At 40.3% G+C, this 24,249-nt stretch overlaps 1 protein-coding gene across 4 annotated transcripts in view; it reads left to right on the top strand.

Annotated features, from left to right (window-relative positions):
* Positions 1-11,562: 11,562 nt before the first annotated feature.
* ptprz1a (protein tyrosine phosphatase receptor type Z1a) overlaps positions 11,563-24,249 on the top strand; it is a 107,816-nt gene continuing 95,129 nt past the window's right edge. For 2 of the 4 annotated variants that reach the window (XM_044355535.1, XM_044355534.1), the window contains exon 1: positions 11,563-11,927. In XM_044355535.1, the coding sequence (XP_044211470.1) occupies positions 11,867-11,927 (61 nt within the window). In that variant the 5' untranslated portion in view covers positions 11,563-11,866. The remainder of the gene's footprint in view (positions 11,928-24,249) is intronic. The other 2 variants (XM_044355536.1, XM_044355537.1) reach the window with 2 other exon arrangements.

The following is a 24,249-nucleotide window of genomic DNA, read 5'->3' as shown; positions in this document are numbered from 1 at the left end:
GCAGCACAGGTCAGAGGTCACGTGTTTTGGCAGCGTGTAGCGCACCATGTGTTTTAAATACAGGCAGGACTGCATGAATGAATGGCTGCTGAATGCGAAGCTCATTAGTGCTGCAGGAGATTGTACAAAGAGAGTCAGAGATCGTATAGTTGGAGTGAACGCAGAAGAGCCTCAACACATTCCTGCCTCTTTATTAAGGTGATCTGTGACCCCGTCTGTCTCAAAATAGACTGTTTTTCCATTGTGTGCATGTGTGTGTGTGGTAGTAGAGGCTAATACAGAACATATCGGACCTCTTCTCTCCTAAAAAGGAACTTGTTGTCAGTTGAGAGACCACTTAGTGCTCTTATACTCTCGTCAGTGTGCAGATAAAAGCGAATCAGACCTGCTGTTCCCTGAAGCCTCCTCCACTGGAGAGGCTGTAGAGGAGCGTTTTGTTTCGCCGCTGGTATGCAGAGAGCTGCCCGGACGCACAAAGACGCCGGTAATAACAGTTAATCTTCGCAAAGGTTCAATGGCTGCCAACCATCCAACCAACCAACGGGCTGCGATTCAGAGTCGTCCCAACAATGGCAATGAAACATCAAAGTCGGAGGGAAGGCAGAGCGGCCGGTTCTCATCACCTAAATCAACAAGGCCTCGGCGGAAAGTAAACATGTAGAGTTAACAGAGGGAGTCGCATTCATACGGATGTTACAGTCTGCATAAATCTGCCACAACACACATTTCCAACTTAATTAATCATCCAATTACCAGTGGTGGAAGAAGAATTCAGATTGTTTATTTAAGTCAAAGTAGAAATACTGTAGTCTAAAAATACTCCATTACAAGTAAAGTCCTGAATTAAAAATGTTACATCAGCACTTTGTAATTAAAATATCAAAAGTAAAAGTACTTATTATGCAGAATGGTTTATTTTGGAGTGTTATATTATTATAGTTTATTATATTGTTTGTTTTTTATCACTAACAAATGACAAAGCATTTTAATCCTGTAGTTCATCAATGTGGAGCCAATTTTAGATACTTTGGGTAGATTAATAGTAATACTGCATCATTATCATCAGTACTCTGCAAGTTTGAGCTTAACGGCTTTACATTTAATACAAAAGATGTTAAATGTAATAAAGGTGACCCAAGCTTGTGACCTACAGGAAAACTCTGTTTATTGACAGTATTTGATGTCATTATTTATTTGCCTCTTGGCCCAAATGTCCTGGATTAACATTAAACATCAGAACAAATACATCAACAAAACGATGCTCTCCTGGATGTTACAGCTGTTTTCGCATTGTGCTCTCCGATTGATCATGAAATTCACTTCTAAGGAAAATCCTTAAATAGTAGAGGTTCATAACGATAGCTTGACATTATCTGGAGCGTTCACAATCCCCGTGCAGTCTTGTCCACAGCTGCAACGATAACTCGATTAGTTGCCAACTATTAAATTAATCTTCAACAGTTTTGATAATCGATTAATTGATAATTCTGAGTCATTTTTTAAGAAGAAAATGTCCAAATACTCCGGTTTCAGCTTCTCAAATGTGAATATTTTCTGGTTTCTTTAGTCCTTTATGACAGTAAACTGAATACCCAAACAACTTATTGATTAATTGATAAGAAAGTAATACATAAGATGGTGCCTGCGCTGATGATTCATAACAAGACACAAATATAAACAAGGTTGTATATATGACAGCCAGAATGGAGCAGGTCTGTAAGGTAGGAGCGGGCCTGGTTATGGAGGGCTTTGTGAGTGAGGAGAAGGACGTTGAATTGGATCCGCTGTGGGAGCTAGTGGAGGTTCTGGAGGACAGAGGTGATACGGTCACAGGAGTGGGAGTTGGTGAGCAGGCGGGCAGTAGGGTTCTGTATGTACTGGAGTTTATTTAGGACTTTGGATAACGTGCCATGAAGAACATTGATGCAGTGATCAATTCTGGATGTCATGAAAGCATGGATCAAAGTTTCAGCAGCAGAGAAGAGGAGTGATGGGCAGATACGAGCTATGTAGTTTAGTTTGAGTAAGTTGGCTTGCATCCATGATTTAATATCAGTGAGTGAGTTGCAGTGGTGATGGATTTATTGGCGATGTAGAACCAGATGTCATCGGCGTAGCAGCGGAAGTGGAGACCATGACGATGATGATGTTACCAAGGGGGAACACGTAGAGAGCAAGCACCGAGCTCTGGGCGACGCCTTGGGACAGAGGAGCGGTGGAGGAGGAGCAGCTGTTGATGTTGACGAACTCTTGCCTGTTTGTGAGATATGACTTTAGCCAGGAGAGGGCAGTACCAGGTGATGTTAAGGGAGGATTCAAGGCGGAAGAGAAGAATTGTTTGGTTGATGGTGTGGAAAGCTGCAGGAGGATGAGAATGCCAAGGTGACCAGAGTCTGAGGAGAGGAGGAGGTTTCAGTGCTGTGCTGTGAGTGGAAACCGGATTGAAATGGTTCGAAAAGGTCGTGGGAGATGAGGTGGGCTTTGAGTTTGGAAGCGACAACACATTCCAGTATTTTTGACAGAAAAGGGAGATTGGAGACAGGCCGCAAATTGCTCAAGATATCAGGGTCGAGTCTGGGATTTTTGAGGATGGGGGTGACAGCAGCCAGTTTGAGTGTTTGGGGAACTAAACCAGAGCTGGAGGAGGAGTTAATGATCTCTGTGATGAGTGAAGAGATAGCTGGGAGACAGTCCTTGACAAGATTGGATGGGATGGGATCCAGAACACAAGTGGAGCTCCTCATTCCTGTCATAAAGTTGGACATTATAGACACTGATGAGAACCGAGACAGGGACTGAGTGGTAAAGGGATGGAGGGGGTGGGGGGGGCACATACCAGGGAGCTGAGTGAGTGAATAAGACTGTTTTGGTTTTAATGGGAGCCAGCTGATCAAGATAGGAGGAGAGTGTGTCATTATAATAACAATATAATAATAATAAGGAGCAGATTTGATCCTCTGAGCGTGCTCTGTTGTGAACTTGATTGATCGATTGATAGGACCGGCGCTTTGGGATGTGAGAGAAACATCATGTGTGGTCAATGAGGATCCCCAGAGGGCTCTGAACCTGCCTGCTGACTGTTACCAGCTCCAGAGCGTGACCTCTGACCTCTCTGGTAGCAGGAACGGGGGGTTATACAGTGAGCGTGTCAGCGGGGGGGGGGAGGGAGGTGTTTAATGACACCCCCGTCTGTTCTGAGTGACATGACCTCATTACCTCAATCCATGTATTGATAGAAGGGGAGATTATCCTCAGTCTGACAGCAAATTCAACTCCGCTGCTGCTGTTAAAGGGGCACTTCAAACAAATTATAAAATAAAATGTAGATATTTCCTCAGCAGAGTATTTGCAATTAAATCTGTTGACAGTGGCAGTAAAGTTTAATTAACTTCATCGTATTGGAGGCAGATATCAAATAAAACCTCATATCTGAACGGACCACCAGAGTGAAGAATGAAAATGTGTTTTTCTGTGTGAACTAATCCTTTGAAGGTGTTGATGCTCCGTTTTAAAATGCGTCATGTTGAATTTTAAATGGCTGCACTGGTAGTTTTACATGTATTTTCCCCTTTAAGTGCTGAAATAAAAGGCTTCGTTATTGTGTTATTGTTTTTGATTTTTTCTTTTGTCTTGTTTTTCTTTGATTTATTCTTTTTGGTTTTTTTTGTTTTTACTATTTTCCTTTTTCTAATTTTGATCTTTTTTTGTTTTTCTTTTATTCTTATTCTTGTTTGTTCCTGTTTTTATTTTCTTTTTACTTGTTTTTTCTTTTCATAATCTTGCTTTTATTTTGTTTTATTTTTTCCATTTTTTTGCTTTTTTTTCTTGTTTTCTTTTTATCATTTTTCTTTTTTCCTTCTTTTGATTTTCTTATTATTTTCGTTTTGTCATCGTTATCCTTTTTCAGTTTTCTTATTTTTCTTTTCTGTTTTTTTTTCTCATTTTTATCCTTTTTTCTTTCTTTGTTCTGTACTTGTTTTCTTTTTTGTTGTTGTGTTTCTTTTATTTTTCTTCTTATTATTTTCCTTTTTGTCATTTTTATCCTTTTTCCTGTTTTGTTTTTATTTGTTTGTGGATATTTGGATGTGTATTTTCAGTATGTTGTTTATGACATAATCAGATCAAAATATAATGTAGAATATATTTAGCTAAATACAAACAAATAGTGAAAATATTATATAAAATATATTAAAGTCGTGCCTTTTATTGTGCACCTGTTTAACAATATATGCCAAAAAAATTACAAAAAAAAATCTATTTCTTTGTATTGTTATATCCAAATCCAATCATGTTTTCTTCCTGTAAAACTAAATATGACGTGTGCTTACGTAGGCTTGAATCAACCAACCAATTTCAAAAATATCATGACATCCACTCATCAATAAATAAATCGACTTTTAACACAATAGAGCTAAGATTCATTATGACACGGCCACTTTTCAACATTCAAATCAAATTCCTCCCAACATTGTGTTCGGCCTGTCTGTCCTGTTTCAATTTCATCTGGACTTTAAACTACATGCAAAGAAAAACAGAATGTAGGACATTGAAAAAACCTCTTCAGATGCAAAAAGGAGGTATAAACTGAAGGTATAACAAAGATCTATGTTAGAACAAAACGTTGCTCTGTTAGATGAAATTTGCTGGGAGCTTTTTGGGATCTTTCGTCTGACTTTTCACTACATGCAAGAAGATCGAAACATTCAGAGCAGATGAGGATCAGGACTCTCAGTGTTAGCTTTGTGTGAATGTGTTGACCTGCATGAAGGTACAGCAGGGTGGAGCTGGAGTGGCTCTCTGTAAAAAAAAAAAAAAAAAGGTTAAAATCACATCAACAATAAAAACTGGACGTGTTTATCTTGATGACCTGAAAAAACGCTCTGGGAACCTTCCCTTGGGGGATTTGTTGTGGTTCGTCCGTTTCAATGGCCGAGCCTTTTCCCATGTAACATCATCTGAGGGTGGATCCTATCTGAGGGTCTGGTGACTGTGAGAGGACACTGATTATCACCTCAACATCTCTTCTTCCATTAGTGTTGACACAGAGACGGAGGACCAACGAACTGTCTTGTAAACCTCATTTCTATCACTAATATTAACATTTTACTCACAAACTTCATGGCTGAGATGCTGACAGACAAGTTGGAAACAAACCAACTATTTATCCAGATTATCTAGTTTGGAAGTAAAACTGAAAGTGACGCGCAACTGAAATGTCACAACTGTGCTCACAGCTACAGTAAGTAAAAGATGTCAAAGTTGAAGCATGAACAACATTAATATGAATAATCTTTATTTATACAGCAGCTATAATACACAAAATGTAGCTCAAAGAAGAGCAAGAAAAGAAAAGACAATTTAAACAAGATATTAAAATACACTTAAAATGAGGAAGATGTAAAGTAATAAAAAAGTTAAAACATTAATATATAATATATATATGTAATATATTACATATATATATTTACATATATAATTGATATATATGTAAATATAACCGCAATTTATCAATGCCATAACCACTTTCTTTTGTATTTTATTTTACATACTACAGGCTCCCATAACAGAAAACCTATCAATATATTGTTTGTCCCTCCCAAAGGTTTTGTTGGGGATGGACTGGTTGGTTTTCCTACTTGGTACGACTCGTTTGGGCAGATCTAAACACAATAATTGCACCCAGACGAAAAACAACTGCACTGAGACCGTTTACTTGATAGGTGGACTCTGATCCAAATAACAATTTAATCCAGACAGGGAACAAAATGTCACCGCAACCTGACCCAGACCACTTTTGACACATCGCTGTCATGTCACCTCAACAAGGTTGCTGCAGGACGCTGAAGCTCCAGCTGATAAAGTAAAATGTTTTGTTCAAAACTAGAACTTTACAAAAAAAAGAAAGACATGTAAACATGTTTTTGAGGATGAGACTACTCGTTCATTTTGCCGAGGGAAACATGAGACCATTGTGCTTGATTTGCAATGAAATAGTGGCTATAATGAAGAGTGGGAACATAAAACACCATTACTACACACTTCACATGCCCATAAACGGCCATCCGTTATGTAGCATTGGTTGCTACGCTTGTTGCTAAGGTTTTTCCATGTGTAATTTGTGTTGTCCACTGTCATATTTCGGATCAGATGTCGGCTTGAACATGTAGGTCTACGGATGTATTTATGAAGTTGACATTTTGTGTACAGAATGAGAAAAAAAAGTAGTGAAATCCTGCTGCTATAGTTTGTTTCATGGTTTATTGACGTAGCCTCCGCACTGGCTAGAAGTCAGCTTGGATGCAGCTTCTGGAAGCCGACCAATCAGAACAGAATGGGCTCATCAGGAGGCGGGGCCTTAAAGAGACAGGAGCTAAAACGGCCTGTTTCAGACAGAGGCTGAACTGAGGGGCTGCATAAAGGACCAGTAGAAGATAAATAAGGAGTTTTTAACTATAAATCATGCAGAGACATTTCAGTAGAGCCCCAGAATATAAGTATAGACCTTGAAATGTGCAGAATATGTGGCCTTTAAGGACTTGGATACACAACAAAGCTGTAATATCTCCCATTAACACAGAAATGTTGTTCATGTACATAAATCTGGAGTTTTTGTACTGAAATATAATGTAACGTAGCTTTACTGGACCTTTGATGAGGTGGAAATTTGCCAAGATTTGTATTTGAGTGCCCTGGTTTTAGTCCAGTCACATACAAATTCTTGAGCAGTTTGTTTATGGCGGGAAAATTATCCAACCTCCGACTACAAGGCGAGTTTGAACTAAACGGCTCCTGTAGCCAGGAGCGCTTTGCATGCTGGGATGTTGATGAGTGAAATGAACAGCTGCTTCATATCTGGCTTCTTCAGGACCTTCTTCGTGTCATCTTCTGACACCCTTATAATCCCATATAATCTGAGCACTACAAGTGTTACATGACATCATAATCATATAAACCAATCAATCACACATCTGGAAGTTTGCCATGTAGTCCTAAACTGCAGCAGTTTGGTGTTTCAGTAAGTTGTTGCTCCAGGCAGGATTCAAACCTGCAACACTTCCATCAAAAACGCTCCGTTACGACATCCACTTCCTGTGCCAATTGGGTTGATTGATCAGTGGCTACGTCACTCTGCTCTCCCTGCAGGATCAATAATCTGTGCAGGACTGTTCAAACCTCTGAACTACCGAACTGATTTCTGCTTTTTTTCACAGCACCTTGTTTTGTCCTGGAAATATTGTCTGCTTGTGTTCTGCTGTTTGATCATGTGGGCTGGGCACTGTGAGAAAAGACTTTACTGAATGAGTCACATAGAAAATAGGTGAAAGAGAAAAAGATCTCACTATCTGGCCTGTTAGTTTCTCTCTAGAGATCATTTTAGGTCACAGGCTCGTGTTGGAGGGAAAAATCACTCTCAGCCTGAGTGCAGTTTGCAGGAAAGTCATGGAAAACTGTCCGAAAGCTCCCCAAAAATCCTTGAATGGGCGCTCTGTGGGAGTACAACTAATTTTATTAGCCCCTTTGGAAACATTCAACCTAACAAGTGGAAAGACGTTTCTGCATAAATTAAAGATAATCCAGAGTAAATTATGCAAATATATTCGCTCAGATAAAGGAGGGGGCGGTGTGGTAGTTTATTGTGAGGTTAAAAAATCTGAGCCAGTGGTTGAAACCGAACTGAGGGAAACTTATAAACGTTTGCTCGGCCTGTGAGGAAACAACACAGGGAGGTTGCATCATCTGTGAATCACTGAGAGGAAGAATGAAGCTCTGATGACAGAAAATAACTAAATAACAAACAGAAAAAGCTGTTTGGTGAAGTTTTCATGGCGCAAAATGTTCATCCTGTCAGTTCTCAGATTGATTTCCAGGTTTTGAACCTGTAGAGACTTGAAACTTTGTGCAGAGAGAAAATCCACCGCAGTCGATATTTAGCTAAAGGATCATTCTGGTGATTTTCTATATTTTTCTTCTTGTCAATGAACTGATCTACTAACAAGGATTGTGTGTGTATCAAAGCCTGATATATGTGATTCCTCTGTGCCGTAGACCTCTGTTGTGAATTATGAATTTAGAAGAGTTTGGCCTCCGTGGATGCATGAGGACACGGTTCTCTTTACAATAAACAGTCACCATTTTGTTCACGCTCACTGTATTGATCAGACTCTGATCCAGACATTGTACATTTCTCAAAGAAGTTTAGGACAAGTCAAGACTTTGTGATACGTAGCACAACAAGCCAGCAGAGCAGACAGTGAAAACTCAACGCTGTTATTAGTCTTTGGAGCCGTTTCTAAACAAACTAAAGTAACCAAACTCTTCTTAATGAAGGAACATGTCACCCAGTGCAGCAATGTGACTCACTGACGTGTTTTTAATAGTTTCTGGACAACAAAGGAGGAATAACATATATCAGGCTTTGATACACACACAATACTTGTTAGTAGATCAGTTCATTGTTGGTTTGGATCCAAACATGAGATTTGTTGACAATAGAAAAAAAACTTAGAAAATTGCCAACCATATCCTTTAACTTATATATTTGGCAAAGCTGACAAAGAACATTCTGATCATGTTGTTCTGCAGTTGTGAGAGTTTTGAAACCAGAGCAAAAGTTTGCTGATGGGCCTCTAAAGAAGAAAGCTGGGATTTCTTCTGGGACCTGCAGCAGCAGAAGGATTCTTAGCATCTGCAAACTTGTGTGTCTGAGTGCATCTGTATGTGTACTAAGATTATGTGCTAAAATAAACTTAACTTAAGACATGCACCCCTTTACTTACATTATTATTGTAACGACACAAGTCTGAACTGAATGCTGTCAGAGTAACGTACAGACTACAGCAGCAGGTCAGACATGCACAGAGAGAGAGAGAGAGCGTCTAGTTTGGCCTTCTAACATCACTATAATACATTTATTATCTCTTATTTATTCATCTCATATGAACACAGCCGCAGCAGGCAGCTGTTTTCAGAGAAAAAGCTGTAAAAAGCCGCTGTACACTACCTGCTCACAGTTAGTTGTAGACTAGCTGGTGAACATAGTGGAGCATTTAGCAGCTAAAGAGCCAGATATTTCCCTCAGGAAAATAAGTTCAACATATCAACTTAAAAGATGATGATGTTTCAGTTGTTTCTGATGAAAACCAATGGACAAAACATCAGTTAATTCAGGTTTAAGAGGTAATGAAGGTATCGAAATTTCAGATGCATCCTGTGATCCAAACCAACATTTCTTCATTCCTATACACACACACACACACACGCACACACACACACACACACACACACACACACACACACACACACGCACACGCACGCACACACACACACACACACACACACACACGCACACACACGCACACACACACACACACACACACACACACACACGCACACACACACACACGCACACACACGCACACGCACACACACACACACACACACACACACACGCATACACATACACTTGTCTCACATTCCCAGAGTGAATTGTGATTTCTGGGTCACCGCTGATGTTCAGGTCTCCGTTTCAGTGTGAGGTGGAAGTGTCTCTCAGGGGGTCAGGAGGTTGGCGGCCCTGTGAACTCCACCACACACACTTAAAAACAAAACAAAACAAAACAAAAAAACACTCCTCTCTGACGTAGGTTGTGTTAATGGCTCCCTGCTGTCTGCAGGCTGCGAGTCACCGACTGCTACTCCGCTTCACTCTGAGCCGTCTGGAAACTCTGACTTCAATGATTAAAGATAAGATTTTAATTATTTCACACCAGAGCACAAGCTTTCTAGTCATTACATCTGCAACGATTGGTCGATTAATCGATTAGTCGTCAATTAAATTAATAGGCAATGTGAATATTTTCTGGTTTCTTTAGTCCTCTGTGACAGTAAACTGAATATCTTTGGGTTGTGGACAAAACAAGACATTTGAGGACGTCTTCTTGGACTTTTGGGAAACAGAGATTGACATTTTTTATCATTTTAATGGAGAAAATAATCAACAGAAGTAATCCTGATGATGTCATAGAGATGTCACTGGAGGAGGGAGGGGTGGGGGGGGTTTATTTTTTTTTTTTATCACAATTTTAGAGGGTGAAAGATGCTCTCAAGTTGCATTATGGGAACTGTAGGATATTGACCCATATTGGGGACCAGAGATTAGAATATCTTAAATAGCTGGAGTGTCCCTTTAATTGATTATTATTATGACAACATTCATTTACTGATTAATCTCATTTTTCATGGTTGTAATTACAGATGTATTGATTCAGTACAGCTATTGGCGAGATGTGACCATTTCACATCAAATATAGTTTTTTTTGTCAATGTCATTATCAAATGTAGTGTTTCTGTCATCAGTCAGTCACAGCGGCTGTCGACCGCTAGAGCCACAATCATCCCTACATGTTTTATATATGAATGAAAATGATCCACATTACTTCCACGCAGTGATGCAGACGTTAAATATGGAGAAAAATTAGCATTATAGTATCAGATTGGGAGATAAATTCAGTATCAGCAGATAACTTGAGTTAAAGGACAGTTCACAGGAGCCCAAATGAACATTAAAACTGTTTTTCTTGCTGTAATCATTCCTCCTGTTCATACTGACCATTAGAAGATCCCTTCATAATGACCTTACAATGGAAGTGATGGAGGACAAAATCCACAGTCCTCCTTCTGTACAAAAATGTATTTAAAAGTTTATCTGAAGCTAATATGAAGCTTCAGCGTCCAAATGAGTCAGATCAAGTAGATATCTTTCAAGGTTACAGTCTTTTTAGTGCCAAAGTTCCTCTTTTTGTTACTATACTTCCACCTGCAGCTCAACAGGGAAACACTGTCCGAGGAAACACAAAGAGGGAATTTGATGCTAAAAAGACTGTAAATGTGTCAGATATCCACTTGATATGACTAACTCAGACTGATGAAGCTGAATAGAAGCTTCACACAGACTTTTAAATACATTTTTGCACAGAGGGAGGACATGTTTCAATGTTCATTTTGGGCTCCCGACTGTTGTTTTAAGACAAACTTGAAAAACTATGAACCCTTTAAGGTATCAGGAGAAAAAAAGTTGGTTCAGTGCAACCCGCCCTTGATTTTCTTTATGTTTTCATATGTTTGCATAACTAATTTTGGCATAACAGGAATTTAACATTAAAATGCAACTCAATTTGAAAAGATAAGTAAAATGAAATTAATTAGAGTTTCTTGTTTTAGTTCCATCCTTGTTTCCTCTTCTACACTTTTTTCTTTTATTTTTTTGTCTTCTTTCCAACTTTCTTTCCTTTTTTCCTACATCATCTTTTTTATGTTCTTCTCTGTTTTCATAATTTCCCTCATTCTCATCTTTTATTCCCCTTTTCTTTCCTTCTTCCTTTCTCTTTTTCCTTAAATAAAATCTAATTTCTAATTTCCTTTCCACATTTACGCTTAAAAATCATTTAACACTGGCTGCATAAATAAATAAATACCAGCTAGAGAGTGAAATAATCTTTAAAATATAATAACGTCAGTGTAGCTGTTCATCATCAGTGTCAGTGGTTGTGTGGAGGAGGTGAGGCCGGTGTGGCTGCGGGCTGTGGGCGGCGCACAGCTTCAGTCTGGCGGCTCCTCTTCAGTCAGTCAGTCGGTGTGGAGGAGAGCGGACGGAGCGGCGCACCGGGACGCGGATCTGTACTGAACATACACTCAGAGAAAGACCACAACAGACTAACCGACCGACCGACCGACCGGCAGGCAGGAGCGTAGCGGGGCAGCATGGAGCTGTGAGGGCTGCGGGCCGACCAGGACCTGCTCCCCCCCCAAAAAATATCACTGATTTGATTTGTTTATTTACGGCATCCGCGAGCTTTTCCCCCCCAACATGGAGACTACAGGCTGCTGGCTGCTGCTGGCTGCTCACTTCATCCTCATCTGCCAACAAGGTAAGACCTGCTGGCATCCGTGTTTTGTCCTCAGATGACACAGAAACGTTCATATCGGTTCATATGTGAATCGTTTATTGAGACCGTGGTTTTCAACTTGCTGCGCCAACTTAAAGGTGATTGATTGCGCAGCAGCTCCAGCAGGTGAGCAGAGAGGGCATCTGTGTCCCAGACAAACCAAAGAAGAAGTAATGTAGCCTGTGAATTTGTGTTTTTTTGTTACAATTAGAAATCTTCCGCTCTGTTTTATTCCCAGAATTGAACCCGCAGTGCGTAACGCGGTGTGCGTATTTGGAATCATTCAAGGAATCGCATCTAAAACGCAAACCCTTTTTTTTATTTTCTATATATCAAATCCACGTTGTCGTATGACTGCGAGACCTCTGGTGTTTTCTAGTTGATAATCAGCCTCAGAGCTCCTCTCCGGGTCTGTGGGATCGCAGATTAAAATGTTTGAGAGGCGCAGGGCGTCACATATCAGCTCCAAACCGGAGCTGTCAAGCATGAAAAGAGAAGTTTGGACACGGTAGTCTGACTGGCTTATTAAGAGTGTCAGAGGCTCCATATCTGGCAACAACAACAGCAGTAATCCTATAAGGCCACTTAGAAAGAGATTTAATTATATAGAAAACTGTAAAGCAACAGACATCTGTTTTATTTCACACACACTGAAGGATCTTATACCAGTTTTGTGGTTGTAAGAGGAAAATAAGGTATTAAGAAAGGCTGGAAACACTTTAAATCCATGTAAAAACTAAACAGGAGGTCAAGTTAATGCCACTCATTTAAGCTCCTGTAGGAAGATGGAGGTCTGTGATTTGTAGTGTTTCTGGAGACTTGTTGTGTCTGCTGTAAGAAAGAATTTCAGGTTTAAGTGGCGACTGTTTCAACCTGTCTGCTCGCAAAAATGAAGGGATGCAGGTTCAAAAAATAACATACTGAGAAGTCCAGGAGTCTTCAGGTTGCAGGTTTTCCTTCCAAGCCAACATGCTTATCTGTAGTAATGACTCACTTCTTATCTGGGCTAATTAGGAGCAAATAAACTTCCTTTTTTCAATGTACAGTAGCTCCAGTCTCCCCTCTTTCCCATCGGGACAGTCAGTGTTGTAGATGTGACTTGAATCAGAAGTGATAATGTTCACTCTGCTCTTGAGTCTTGTGTCTGAATATGTCCAGGTAGCCTCCAGTTATTTCTATAAAACCGTTTTTTTGTGATTTAACAAAAGAAACCAAAGTTGTCAAAGGTTCAAGCAACCAGTCCAGAATCCCAAAACAGTGAAGATGCTTCCAAAGGACTCACAACTCTGTAACATGCTTTCTGTTAAAGATGTTTTTCTTTAAAATGAGATTACAACATTTTGAGCCCTAATTGGCTTTTTATCAGATACAGAGGCATCAAGAAAAGTCTCAAATGTTAAAGAGAAACGTTGGTATTTTTCCCATCATTTTATGTCTAAGTGACAATTCAACTCTCGCGATATTTCAGAGCGAGACTCGTTTAGACACAACAACAAGCAGACCGATGGTCCTTTCTATAATGTTATCAGACACTTTTATAATAACAATCTGCAAAAGATTACATTACAGCTGTTTACATTACATTACATTACATTACATTACATTACAGCTGTTTACATTACATTACATTACATTACAGCCTGTTTGTGACTACCAGCTGCAGCCTTCTTGCTCAATACTTGACCGATTCAAAAAAAACTGTCTCCATTAGTCACTGATGAGAAGATACGGTTGAAAAATACTGAAGTTTCCCTTTAAATGTTGTCTAAACATGAGCAGCCATACATGAACTCACACTAAACAAAATGATTTAATTGAATCAGAGGCTGAAATTTGGTGTCAAAACACACATTTCCGTCAAAAAACCCTAAAATATTGGTATTTAGGTTCAGTATCAAGCTGCATGGCTGAACTTGTACCAGTATGACAGGAAGAGTGGACACGTTGTCCTCAAGTGAAAGGTCACTGAACTTATCAGCCTTTAATCGCAGACTTTCAGAACAACAGATTCTTTGTTAAACGTCACAGAACATTTCTTAAACATCTCGTTTCCGATCAAACACAGGATGATGCTGTCTCGTGCTGCAGTTGATAATTATTATTTACCATGAGTCAACTTGGTCTTCTGTAAACAATGACCAACATTTTTCACCATTTTCTGATATTTTATAGATGAAAACAGACAATAGACAGATTAATCAATATGAAAATAACCCCACAGACTGCAGTTTAGTAGTTGTTAGAGAACTTTTCACACTCTGCCTCAGGGTCTGTGTGCAGGTGAACGTCTCTGTTGTGTTGTTTTCTGTCAGAGTTCAGAGCTGCTCTGATGACACATCGTTGGCAGCTGGATTCATATTTCTGTTCTGTTTCGGTTCTTCTGCTACTGACACGACTACATTTGTTGTGTTTTTGTCTGCTGCTTTCTGACAGCAGGACTTGAAGCTTAGTGGAGTGAAATTCAGTGGTGGAAAGTAACTAAGTACATTTACTCAAGTACTGTTTGAGGTACTTGTACTTTACTTGAGTATTTCCATGTGATGCTACTTTCTACATTTCAGAGTGAAATATTGTACTTTCTACTCCACTACATTTATTTGACAGCTTTAGTTACTTTTCAGATGCAGATTTGACACAATGGATAATATAACAAGCTTTTAAAATACAACACATTGTTAAAGATGAAACCAGTGGTTTCCAACCTTTTTGGCTTTTGACGTCTTACAAAAAGCAGTGTGTAGTCGGGGTCACATTTCACATGTCTATGAGTTGTTAACAGCTCCACCAAATAGTGATTTTTCCCTCTAAACTTCTCACATGCTTTCATTTCAATAAATGTTCAAATGATCCAATATTTCAGCAAAAATCAAAGATTAGAGAAAAAGTCCAAAAACTGAAAACAGATTTGTGTATCAGAACTTTGTTTTTCTTCTTTCCTCTCCCATTAATCATCTCACCACCCCTCAGATTTATCTGCTGACCCTTTGGAGGGGCCCGACCCCTAGGTTGGGAACCACTGGACTAAACTAGCTAACTGTATATAAAGTAGTGTAAACTAGCTCCACCTCCAGCAGCTACAACAGTAACATGCTGCTCTAACACTGATGCTTCACTATTAATAATCTAATGATGTCATATATAATAATATATCAGTCAGAGGGACCAAACCACTACTTTTACTGCAATACTTTAACTACATCAAGCTCATAATACTTATGTACTTTTACTGCAATACTTTAACTACATCAAGCTCATAATACTTATGTACTTTTACTGCAATACTTTAACTACATCAAGCTCATAATACTTATGTACTTTTACTGCAATACTTTAACTACATCAAGCTCATAATACTTATGTACTTTTACTGCAATACTTTAACTACATCAAGTTCATAATACTTATGTACTTTTACTGCAATACTTTAACTACATCAAGCTCATAATACTTATGTACTTTTACTGCAATACTTTAACTACATCAAGCTCATAATACTTATGTACTTTTACTGCAATACTTTAACTACATCAAGCTCATAATACTTATGTACTTTTACTGCAATACTTTAACTACATCAAGCTCATAATACTTATGTACTTTTACTGCAATACTTTAACTACATCAAGCTCATAATACTTATGTACTTTTACTGCAATACTTTAACTACATCAAGCTCATAATACTTATGTACTTTTACTGCAGTAGGATTTTTCATGCAGGACTTTTACTTGTAATGGAGTATTTGTACATTTCTGTATTGATGCTTTTACTGAAGTAAAGGATCTGAATATTTCTTCCTCTACTGGTGAAATTCTTCATTTTTGTGAATGAAACTCGCCCACATATGGAGTGAAACATGTCGCCTTATTTGGACGTTGAGGTGTGCTGATTATACTGATGATCAAACCTCATGAAAGCACTAATTTGCACAATTATTAGCATTTGGTGACTTGAAACATTTGTATGAGAAAAACCTCACAGAAACAAAGTTATAAAATAAATATTTAAATGTTGCTGTATGAGGCTCATTGTCTTCAAAATTCAACCTGACATATTTGGTATCTTCATGATCTCTCGATTTTGAATACGTCTCCTCTCTCGGTGAGGTTTTTTGATCACACAGTGTGCGACAGACCCACCAGTGTGCTCTGCAGGATTGAGGAGCTTTAAGAAGTCAGTGGGAGATGAATCAGGATTTGTCGCCATAAGCCTGAACACTGGAAGGGTTTTCCAGCTCTTATCCTCTGGTTTGCCCTCCCAGCCTTACGGTACAGTCCGCAGCATGCCAGAGAGGACACTGATCTGCTTGGTTGAATCTTTTCAGGGGGTGAGACATGAAACAAAGATTAGGGGGGGGGGGGGGAAAGCTGGATGGAGCCAGTTTTTAGCTGAAGAGATGTGAAACCTTTTGTGCCCGGGCCAGTGCGTTTGGATCTGCGCTGCGATGGTTCGGCGGTACCTGCAGAAAGCGCTCCGGGCTCCCTCACGCCTCCTCCCTCCCTCCCCTTTTTTCATTTGAAACGACGGGGCACAAAGGAGGTGCCAGCTCGCTGAGGAGGAGGAGGAGGCAGCGCAGGAATGGTTGATGGTGGAAGAAAAGACACATGAGGAGAAAAACCCAGCACCATCTGTCCGTCCTCCCAAAAGATATATATTTGTGAATGGGCAGTGCCATCAGTACCCTGCGCTCCGTCTGGGCTCGCGGAGTCGCCGGGCCTCTTGTTGTCTAACAGGGAGTCTGCTGACAGATGGCCGTCACAGTCAGGCAGTCTGTCAGTCAAACACATGCAGGGGTCGGCTGTAGACGGGCACTGAGGATGCCAACGCCGCGCTGAGCTAAATATGACTAATAGTATTTACTGTCTGTCATTTTAGTGATAATGTGCTTTTTTTTTTTTTTTCTACCCCATTAGTGGCATCGCTTCAGATTAGCAGCCTGTTTGTCCAAAATGTTGCTGCTCAGTGAGACATCTCAACCACTACTGTCCTTCCCTAAAAGCATCTTAAGGCTGAAATGATCTTAAAATCCATCTTAAGAACCTTCTTAAGCTTAAGAGGTGTTTCCCAGAAACATTATGACTGGAGACGCTCTTAGAAATTAATTAAGAAATTAATGAATGACTCTTAAACACTTGTAGGAAGCTGAGAGCATCTTAAGAAGATCCACAACCAAAAACTACGTTTTATTGAAGTTTTTAATGGTTTTGTACATTTTTAAGCCGATAGTCTTATCATGGACACTCCTGTTCTTTAAGATACATATTCATGAAACTTATAGGAGCAGCCGTCGCTTCATTTTAGTTTTAATCGGAGCTTCGTTTGCCTCCAACAACAGTTAAATCAATCTTTACTTTGTTAATCCAGTGCTGCACTTAATGCTGCACATTAAGCTTCATTTTCATACTCAACAGTTTCATGTATAAAACATTTATTTGTTTACAACATTTTACGCTTTGTGATGTGTGTTTTTTTCAATAAATATCACGGCTTATATCAGTTAAGTTGCTTTAAAATGTATTCAGCATCATCTTTGACACTCCTAACGGCGTGCACGTGCACGTGCACTGACTCTTAAATACTGCTTTAGAAAACACTCCTCACCGTTAAGATCAATCGTTATTAGGAAACAAGGTCCAGATTACTGTGAACTGTGGATATTCCTGCTCCTCAGAGGATGAATCCTGATGATTTTAGTGAGTTCATCAGGGAAAATTCATACTTGTACACATGAAATATCACATCCGTCTCAATCTCAAAGTCATCAGACTAGTCGTAATGTTGCTGGTTCGTGTTTCCTGAAGTTTGTTACCAACGTTCTTACTTCAGAATTACAGTAAGCCTCCTTTGCATGTTAAAATAAGTAACCACCACAATTTTAAAACGAAAGTTAAATTATAGCTTAGCATTCTAATTAGTGTGTAACTTTTATTGATGCTGATTTACTGTGTTGGTGTAAGTGTGCAAGTCTGAGACTTTATTATATCCTCCTTGATATTCTCATAGTAGTGTTTGATTTGCAGGTGAACATACGTTTTCTCTCAGGATGTAATTTAAATTGTTCTCATGTGAGTCTAAGTGGACGTTTTCATCTCAGATTGTTGTTTTGTCGAGCAGATACTGAGACTTTAAAAAAATGATTCGGTTTGAAGTGTGTTTGCTGGATTGACGGCTGTTTCAGTTTCAACATAGTTATCATAGTTTCTGCTCCACACATTTTTGACCAAATTAAGATTTTCTGGCTCCAGGAATTCAAGATGGAGGCGAGCAGTAAACCCAAACCCTGACGACACACCAGTCGTCTTTTTCTACAATCTACAACATAAAATACAGAAAACTAAAACATAAAAGAGACTTATAGTGATATATTGTATATCAATATCAAATAAAAGCCCTTATATCTTAAAGTTCAACTTTACAGCGGCTGAACATCTTGTTTCCTCTCTGCAGTGATGTAGGAGTGTACTCCGGGGTGTGTTGGTACACCGTGATGTCACTGCTGGGTGTGGTTACTGGTGCCTGTCAGAGGTGAAAAAGACGCCACTTTTCAGTCTGGCTGGTTCAGTTACTCTTAAAAATAATATGTGTTGTTGGAGAAGAGTTCAAACTAAAGCTGGGCGCCAAATCATCCTTAAGACCTGAATTTCAATACTGGTACCAAAATGATACTTTATTGGACACGTAGCTTGAGAAATAACACCTTTTCCTCTATAAACTCTTATTTTTATTTAACAAAAGAAGCCATAATTGTCAAATATTAAACACAAGCAGCTGCACAAGAAGTTTGTTTCAATAAAATACAAACTAAAACTGTAAAAATGTAGTTAAATCAGGAAGGATACTCCGTGTCGCTCCAGTCTTTACCGTCTTTGCTGTTACAGTTTGTGGACTCAGTTAAACTTTATTTTGAGAGTTAAATTCTGTCTTTAACCTCATTTGGATTCTGTCTGTCTGTTGAGGAGAGACTGTGGTCACCTCAGATGACCTTTTCCCTCATTTTAGTCTTTATTTCCTCCTTTTTCTCACCCTTTTCTCTCTTTCTGTCTCCTTTCACTCCTTAATTTTATCCCTCCATCTCCGTCCAAAGCAAGCTTCGGCTGGGCAGCTCGCCGCAGACGTCCCTCGCTGCCCCACTGGTTGTCTGGACATTAAAAAAAAAAAAGCAGATTTCCAGTCATGGCAGCGAGGGTATTTGATGACCAGATTAGTGGGTATTAGGCTCAACGGTATTCACTCAGGCATACACAGGGGCCACCGGTTTGAATCCTCCTGAGTCGCCCCTCTTTTTCTCTCCGTTGGCCCTCGGCTGAATGGAGGCCGGGGTTACGTGGGGAAACAACCAGCCGGGTCCTCGGCGGAGGTCAGCTGAGGAGGCCCGTCCGTCCCGCGCCGCCTCCTCGGGCTCGGCCCCGGTGAATTATGCTGTCAGAGGGGAGATTTGTTTTGTAACAGTAGGAAAGGGGGCAACTACAAAAAGACAGGAGGTGTAAGGGGGTAGACTGAGGGGAAGGGGGGTGAGGAGTGGGGGGGTAGGGGTGGGTGCAGAGCAACAGAGCTGGAGAAAAGAAAGAGGGTGAGGGGTGGTTTCATGTGGAGGGGAGCATTTAAGCGTGACGCATGATGGCACTGCGATTTGTCCCAGTGGCGGTGGCGGTGAGGAGGAGAGGACGCTGTCACACTGAGAAGCTGGAGCTGAAGTGTGGGAGCGCAGTGTGTTAGGAGGGTTGGGGGGCGGGGTGGAGGGGGGGGGGGGGGGGGGTAAACACACACACACACACACACACACACATTCTTCCTCCGACACCTCAAGGCTGGAGGCCTCGCAGAGCGATGGAGCGCAGGTTAAGCAGCACTCCTGCCTTCATTAGTCTTCGTTAACACCCCCCCCCCAGCCTCATTACCCTCACTCCCCCCCCAACCCCCCTAACCGCTTCATTCCCACTATGTGTCTCCCATCTCCGTTCTCAGGCCTCCTTCCCTTCATGCACTGTAAAAAGACATTCGTCCTAACAAGTTGTTTGGTCTCCGTTCCATTTTTCCTCATTTAGTTCCAAAGCAGGTGGATTGTTGGGAAATGTAGTTTGCGATTGCTCATCTGGAGCCGGTTACACCAGATAAACATGAATAAGTTTGTGTATAAAGTCTTTCCTGAGTTCTAGTGATTTACTAAATAAGGTTGCAGCACTAATAAACATTTTAGTGTTCAATAAGTTTAGTTAATTTAGTTCAAGTAGCAACCAACTATGTAAACAGGAAGTGACTGCAGCATCAGACTGTCAGGGAACTTCCAAAAATATCAGTTTTAGGAGCCAAAAGATACAATAAACTTTTTTTTTTTTCACAGTGGCTCCTCCAGGCCTCCGTACTTAGCAAAACATGCAACATGAATAAGATAACTGCACAAGACACTTTATTGCAGGAAATGAAACAAAAGAATCTCATCTGATTGGTAAATCAAACCTTAACATGTGTTTTTTATGTCTCATATACAGTATGTTGTGTCTCATCTGGTTCCAGCTCTTCACTGGAGCTTTATGACGTTTCCACTGAGTGAAATATTCAAAACTAGGACTCTAAGATGATTTTATGGCTGCATCATTTCAGCAAATGGAAATAATCCAGATGTGCATCATTTTATACACATTTTCCCCCAAATTCAGCCCCGAAGATTTTTGGACAAATTGACGCGTTAAGATGGATTTTTTTTTTTTTACAGTGCATTTCCTCGGGGGCAGATCTCGGATCTTTTTTTGTTTCTTGCTCTTCAATCTTCTTTAACATTTTTTCTGTCCAGCTCCTTTTCCTCTTTCTCTCCCCACCTCTTAATCTCTCATTTTCTCTCCTCCTTTCACAGCTCCTCTGTGCTGCTGCACATCTTCTGTCACCCTGTTGTCCCACATTTCTCCCCTTTTTCGAGCCTCATGCCTTCATCCTTCTACTGTCTGTCCACCCCCCCTCCTCCTCCTCCTCATCCCCCCCCTTAGCATTTTTTAATCCTCCTCCTCCTCCTCCTCCTCCTCATCCCCCCCTTAGCATTTTTTAATCCTCCTCCTCCTCCTCCTCATTTGTCTCCTCTCTCATTTCTGGGTGGGTGAGGGATGAGGGTTTTTTTTGGTTAGCCAACCATCTTGTCTCTGCTGGTGTCCTTCTGGTGCTCTGCCACCGCCCTCCTCCTCCTCCTCCTCCTCCTCCTCCTCCTCCTCCTCCGTGCCCACCGCTACTCTGGGCGCTGTAATGGATGACGGGGCAGATCCGGGTGGCCCACAGCGCCTCTGAAAGGGGGGCCCCTCTCACACCGGGGCCCATTGCAGCGGAGAACAAGTGGAGCCCCCGTAGAGTAGCTGGTGGAGAGCCATTTGATTTGTCCTCCACTTTTCTCCCTGTTTTCTCCACTCCTCAGCTGCCTGCGAGTGTGTGGTCTCTCCTCCATCCTGGACGCCTGATGGTCCTCGTCTCTCCAGTTGCTGAATGCAAAATCCAAAAAAAAAAAAAAAAAAGGCCAGCGATAAAAAGGCCTGCGTGGAGGACGCGGGTCGGTCAAAGTCCTTCTCAGTAAAAAAAGGCAGATTCGCTGCTTTTTTCTTCCCCATTCAGCGGCTGGTGGAGGGGATCTAAGCAGGTGAATGTAAAGACGCTTTAGGCAGATGTTAGCAGGCACAAAGGGATTCGATGGGCTTCAACAAGGCTTTTCAAGTATTTACAGAACATTTACATTTACATTTCAGGCATTAGTCTGATCCTCTTATCCAGATCAGCTTCCATTGAGTGCAGCAGGAGAATGAGCTTAAATTGCTCGATCACCAACATTACAAGCTAACAGTAGCGGGGGGTTGAGACGTACAGCGACGTGTCAGGACTCCAGAGACTCTAAAGAAAAAAAAAAAGATGCTGAGAAGAGACTCAGATATCTTTTAGATTTTTATAACAGTGTGAAAGACTGAACTAACAAGTGATTTAAAGCTGCATTCATTGATTTTTTCTGGCTGCTTGGTGGCATAAAAACTCCACAACAAGCTGAAAAAACACCGAGACACAGTATGTCATAATCGAGTCCTGTTTACACATCTAGAAGACACGGAGCAATATTCTTATCCTATTAGATCGGTGTTTGTACGTCCGATATTTACTCTCCTTTTATCTCCGGTTTGGTCTCCACCTACTCCGGTGAAAAATATGTCTCTTTAGCTGTTGGATGTTCCAATATCTTCACCATCTGGTCTCTTAGTCAGTCTGCTGTTTGAGTTACAGCAGCTTATGTTAATACTCATTTGGCAAAAAAAAAAAATGAAAACGAATGTTTCAGTGTGAGACTCGAGATGTAATCAGTTTTCCACACACGATAAATGTTGGTCTGCTTCATTTCAGCACCGTCTGCTGTTTAAAAAGCATGCCTGTCTTCACCTGCAGGCAGTACTGTTATGATCTTTGTATTTATATTATTGTCTACAGTAGATTTATGAAGTTTTTTATGTAATCTATAAAAGGGGAAAAGTTTATTTTATTTTTAATTCATTTTGTCAGAGGGCGATTTTTTATTTGGCCAGTGGCTGGTTTCCAGTCACACCATCATAAAATAAATTGTAATTTCTCCTTAAAGTAGCAGTGAGACTCTCTGCAGTATCTCAGAGCATATAGTTGGTGATTTTTCTATATTTTTCTTATTGTCAACAAATCTCATGTTGCAGAGTTAAAGAGTAAAAACAGAAAATTTCTCCAGGAAGTTTAGTACAAAGTCAAGAGTTTGTGATTCGTGGCACAACAAAGCTAGAAGAGCAGACTAAACAGACCTGCATCCTCACATATGTGCGGTGGCGTCTTCCTGTCATGGAAATACTTTCCAAAGAATCAAACCTTCTTTGAAGCTGTAAACAAACTAAAGTAACCAAACTCTTTAGGGACGAAGGAACGTGTCATCCAGTGCAGCAGTTTGACTCACTGACATGTTCTTTGTATCATTGCAATACAGTTAAAGACTTTTCTTTAATCTGCTCGCTAATAAAAGGAATATATGGTGACTTATGTTTCCCTTGTAAAGTCAAATGATGGAATACATGTAAAGAAAGAGTTGTGCACCTCTGTGTTCTTTCTCAACATTACAGTTTCCAGTCTGGACATCTTATGTTCTTAATTATAAACACACAACAACAAAAAAAAACTTCAGAGCAGCTTCTGAAAGCTTCATTTTGACCCAAAGTCTGAGATTCATCGTATATCAGGTGTGTTCGTTCAGAGGTCGACTGTCAGTTTGACCTGCGGTTAAAAACTCATTCAGCCCCAGAGGCCGAGATAAATCTGTCCTCCTCCTCCTCCTCGTCTGACCGGTTCTCTTCATGTCTGCTTCAGGTTGTGTTGACACACCTGAGCTGTGATACAAAGAAAGGAAGGATTTGGTGGAAAACAAATAAAACAGCAGCAGGAAGAAATGAGTGAAAGCTGTGAAAGGTTAAGCTGTTAGTCTGAATTACAGCAGTTACATCTAATTGGAGTCACATTGTCACTGACGGCAGCTGAAACTGATTTTGGGATGAAACCGGTTCTGATAACTTCCAGATGTGCAGCTTGACCCTCAGATGTGTTTCTGTTGTATGCAGACGTGTTAGTGTTGTCATCCTCTTCAGATAAGTTAGTCATTGAAATCTAAAGGCTTCGTCCTCTGTGGAGCAGGAACATTTCACTGAAATCTGTTTGTTATGGTTGCTTACAGGTCACAAAGCATATTCTGCTTTTTGTGATCTACTGTCCTTTATTTCCTGTTCTGATGTTAAACATGAACGTATGTAAAAATGCTGCCTGTAAGACAAAGCTCAGGGCTCATCCCGCCCTGGCAATGTTTTTTTTTTAACTTTTCCTGAGGAGATGACGTCGGCGTGTCGCACATGTCTGTAAACGTCTGTCCTGTAATCTTTCTTGTTTACGTTGTCTGCTCTCATATTTCAGATCTGATTTGGGCTCCAGTATTTGTTGCTCTTGACAAATGCATGAATTGATCAAATGTCCTGCCTGAACTTTCTGTTGTGCATCCAACACCTTTGGCTTTAATCAGCCCAGTATCCAGTGATCTGCAGCTAATTTCCATTTATTTCTATTATCAATTATTCATTCGGTCTAAAATATGTCAGTAAATAGTAAAACATGTTCATCACAAGCTTCCAGAGCTGTGATAAACTGTGGTTCAGATGTCTTAATTTGATTTATTAACACTCCAAAATCCAAAGATAATTGTTTTATTATCAAAATGTTCACATTTGGGAGGCTGGAGCCGATGGATTTTTACCATTTTTGTTTAAATAAATAGCTTTAACCTCTT

The sequence above is a fragment of the Thunnus albacares genome, chromosome 7, assembly GCF_914725855.1.
Source record: "Thunnus albacares chromosome 7, fThuAlb1.1, whole genome shotgun sequence".
Taxonomy (NCBI): domain Eukaryota; kingdom Metazoa; phylum Chordata; class Actinopteri; order Scombriformes; family Scombridae; genus Thunnus; species Thunnus albacares.
This window is presented reverse-complemented; position numbering and strand designations above follow the sequence as displayed.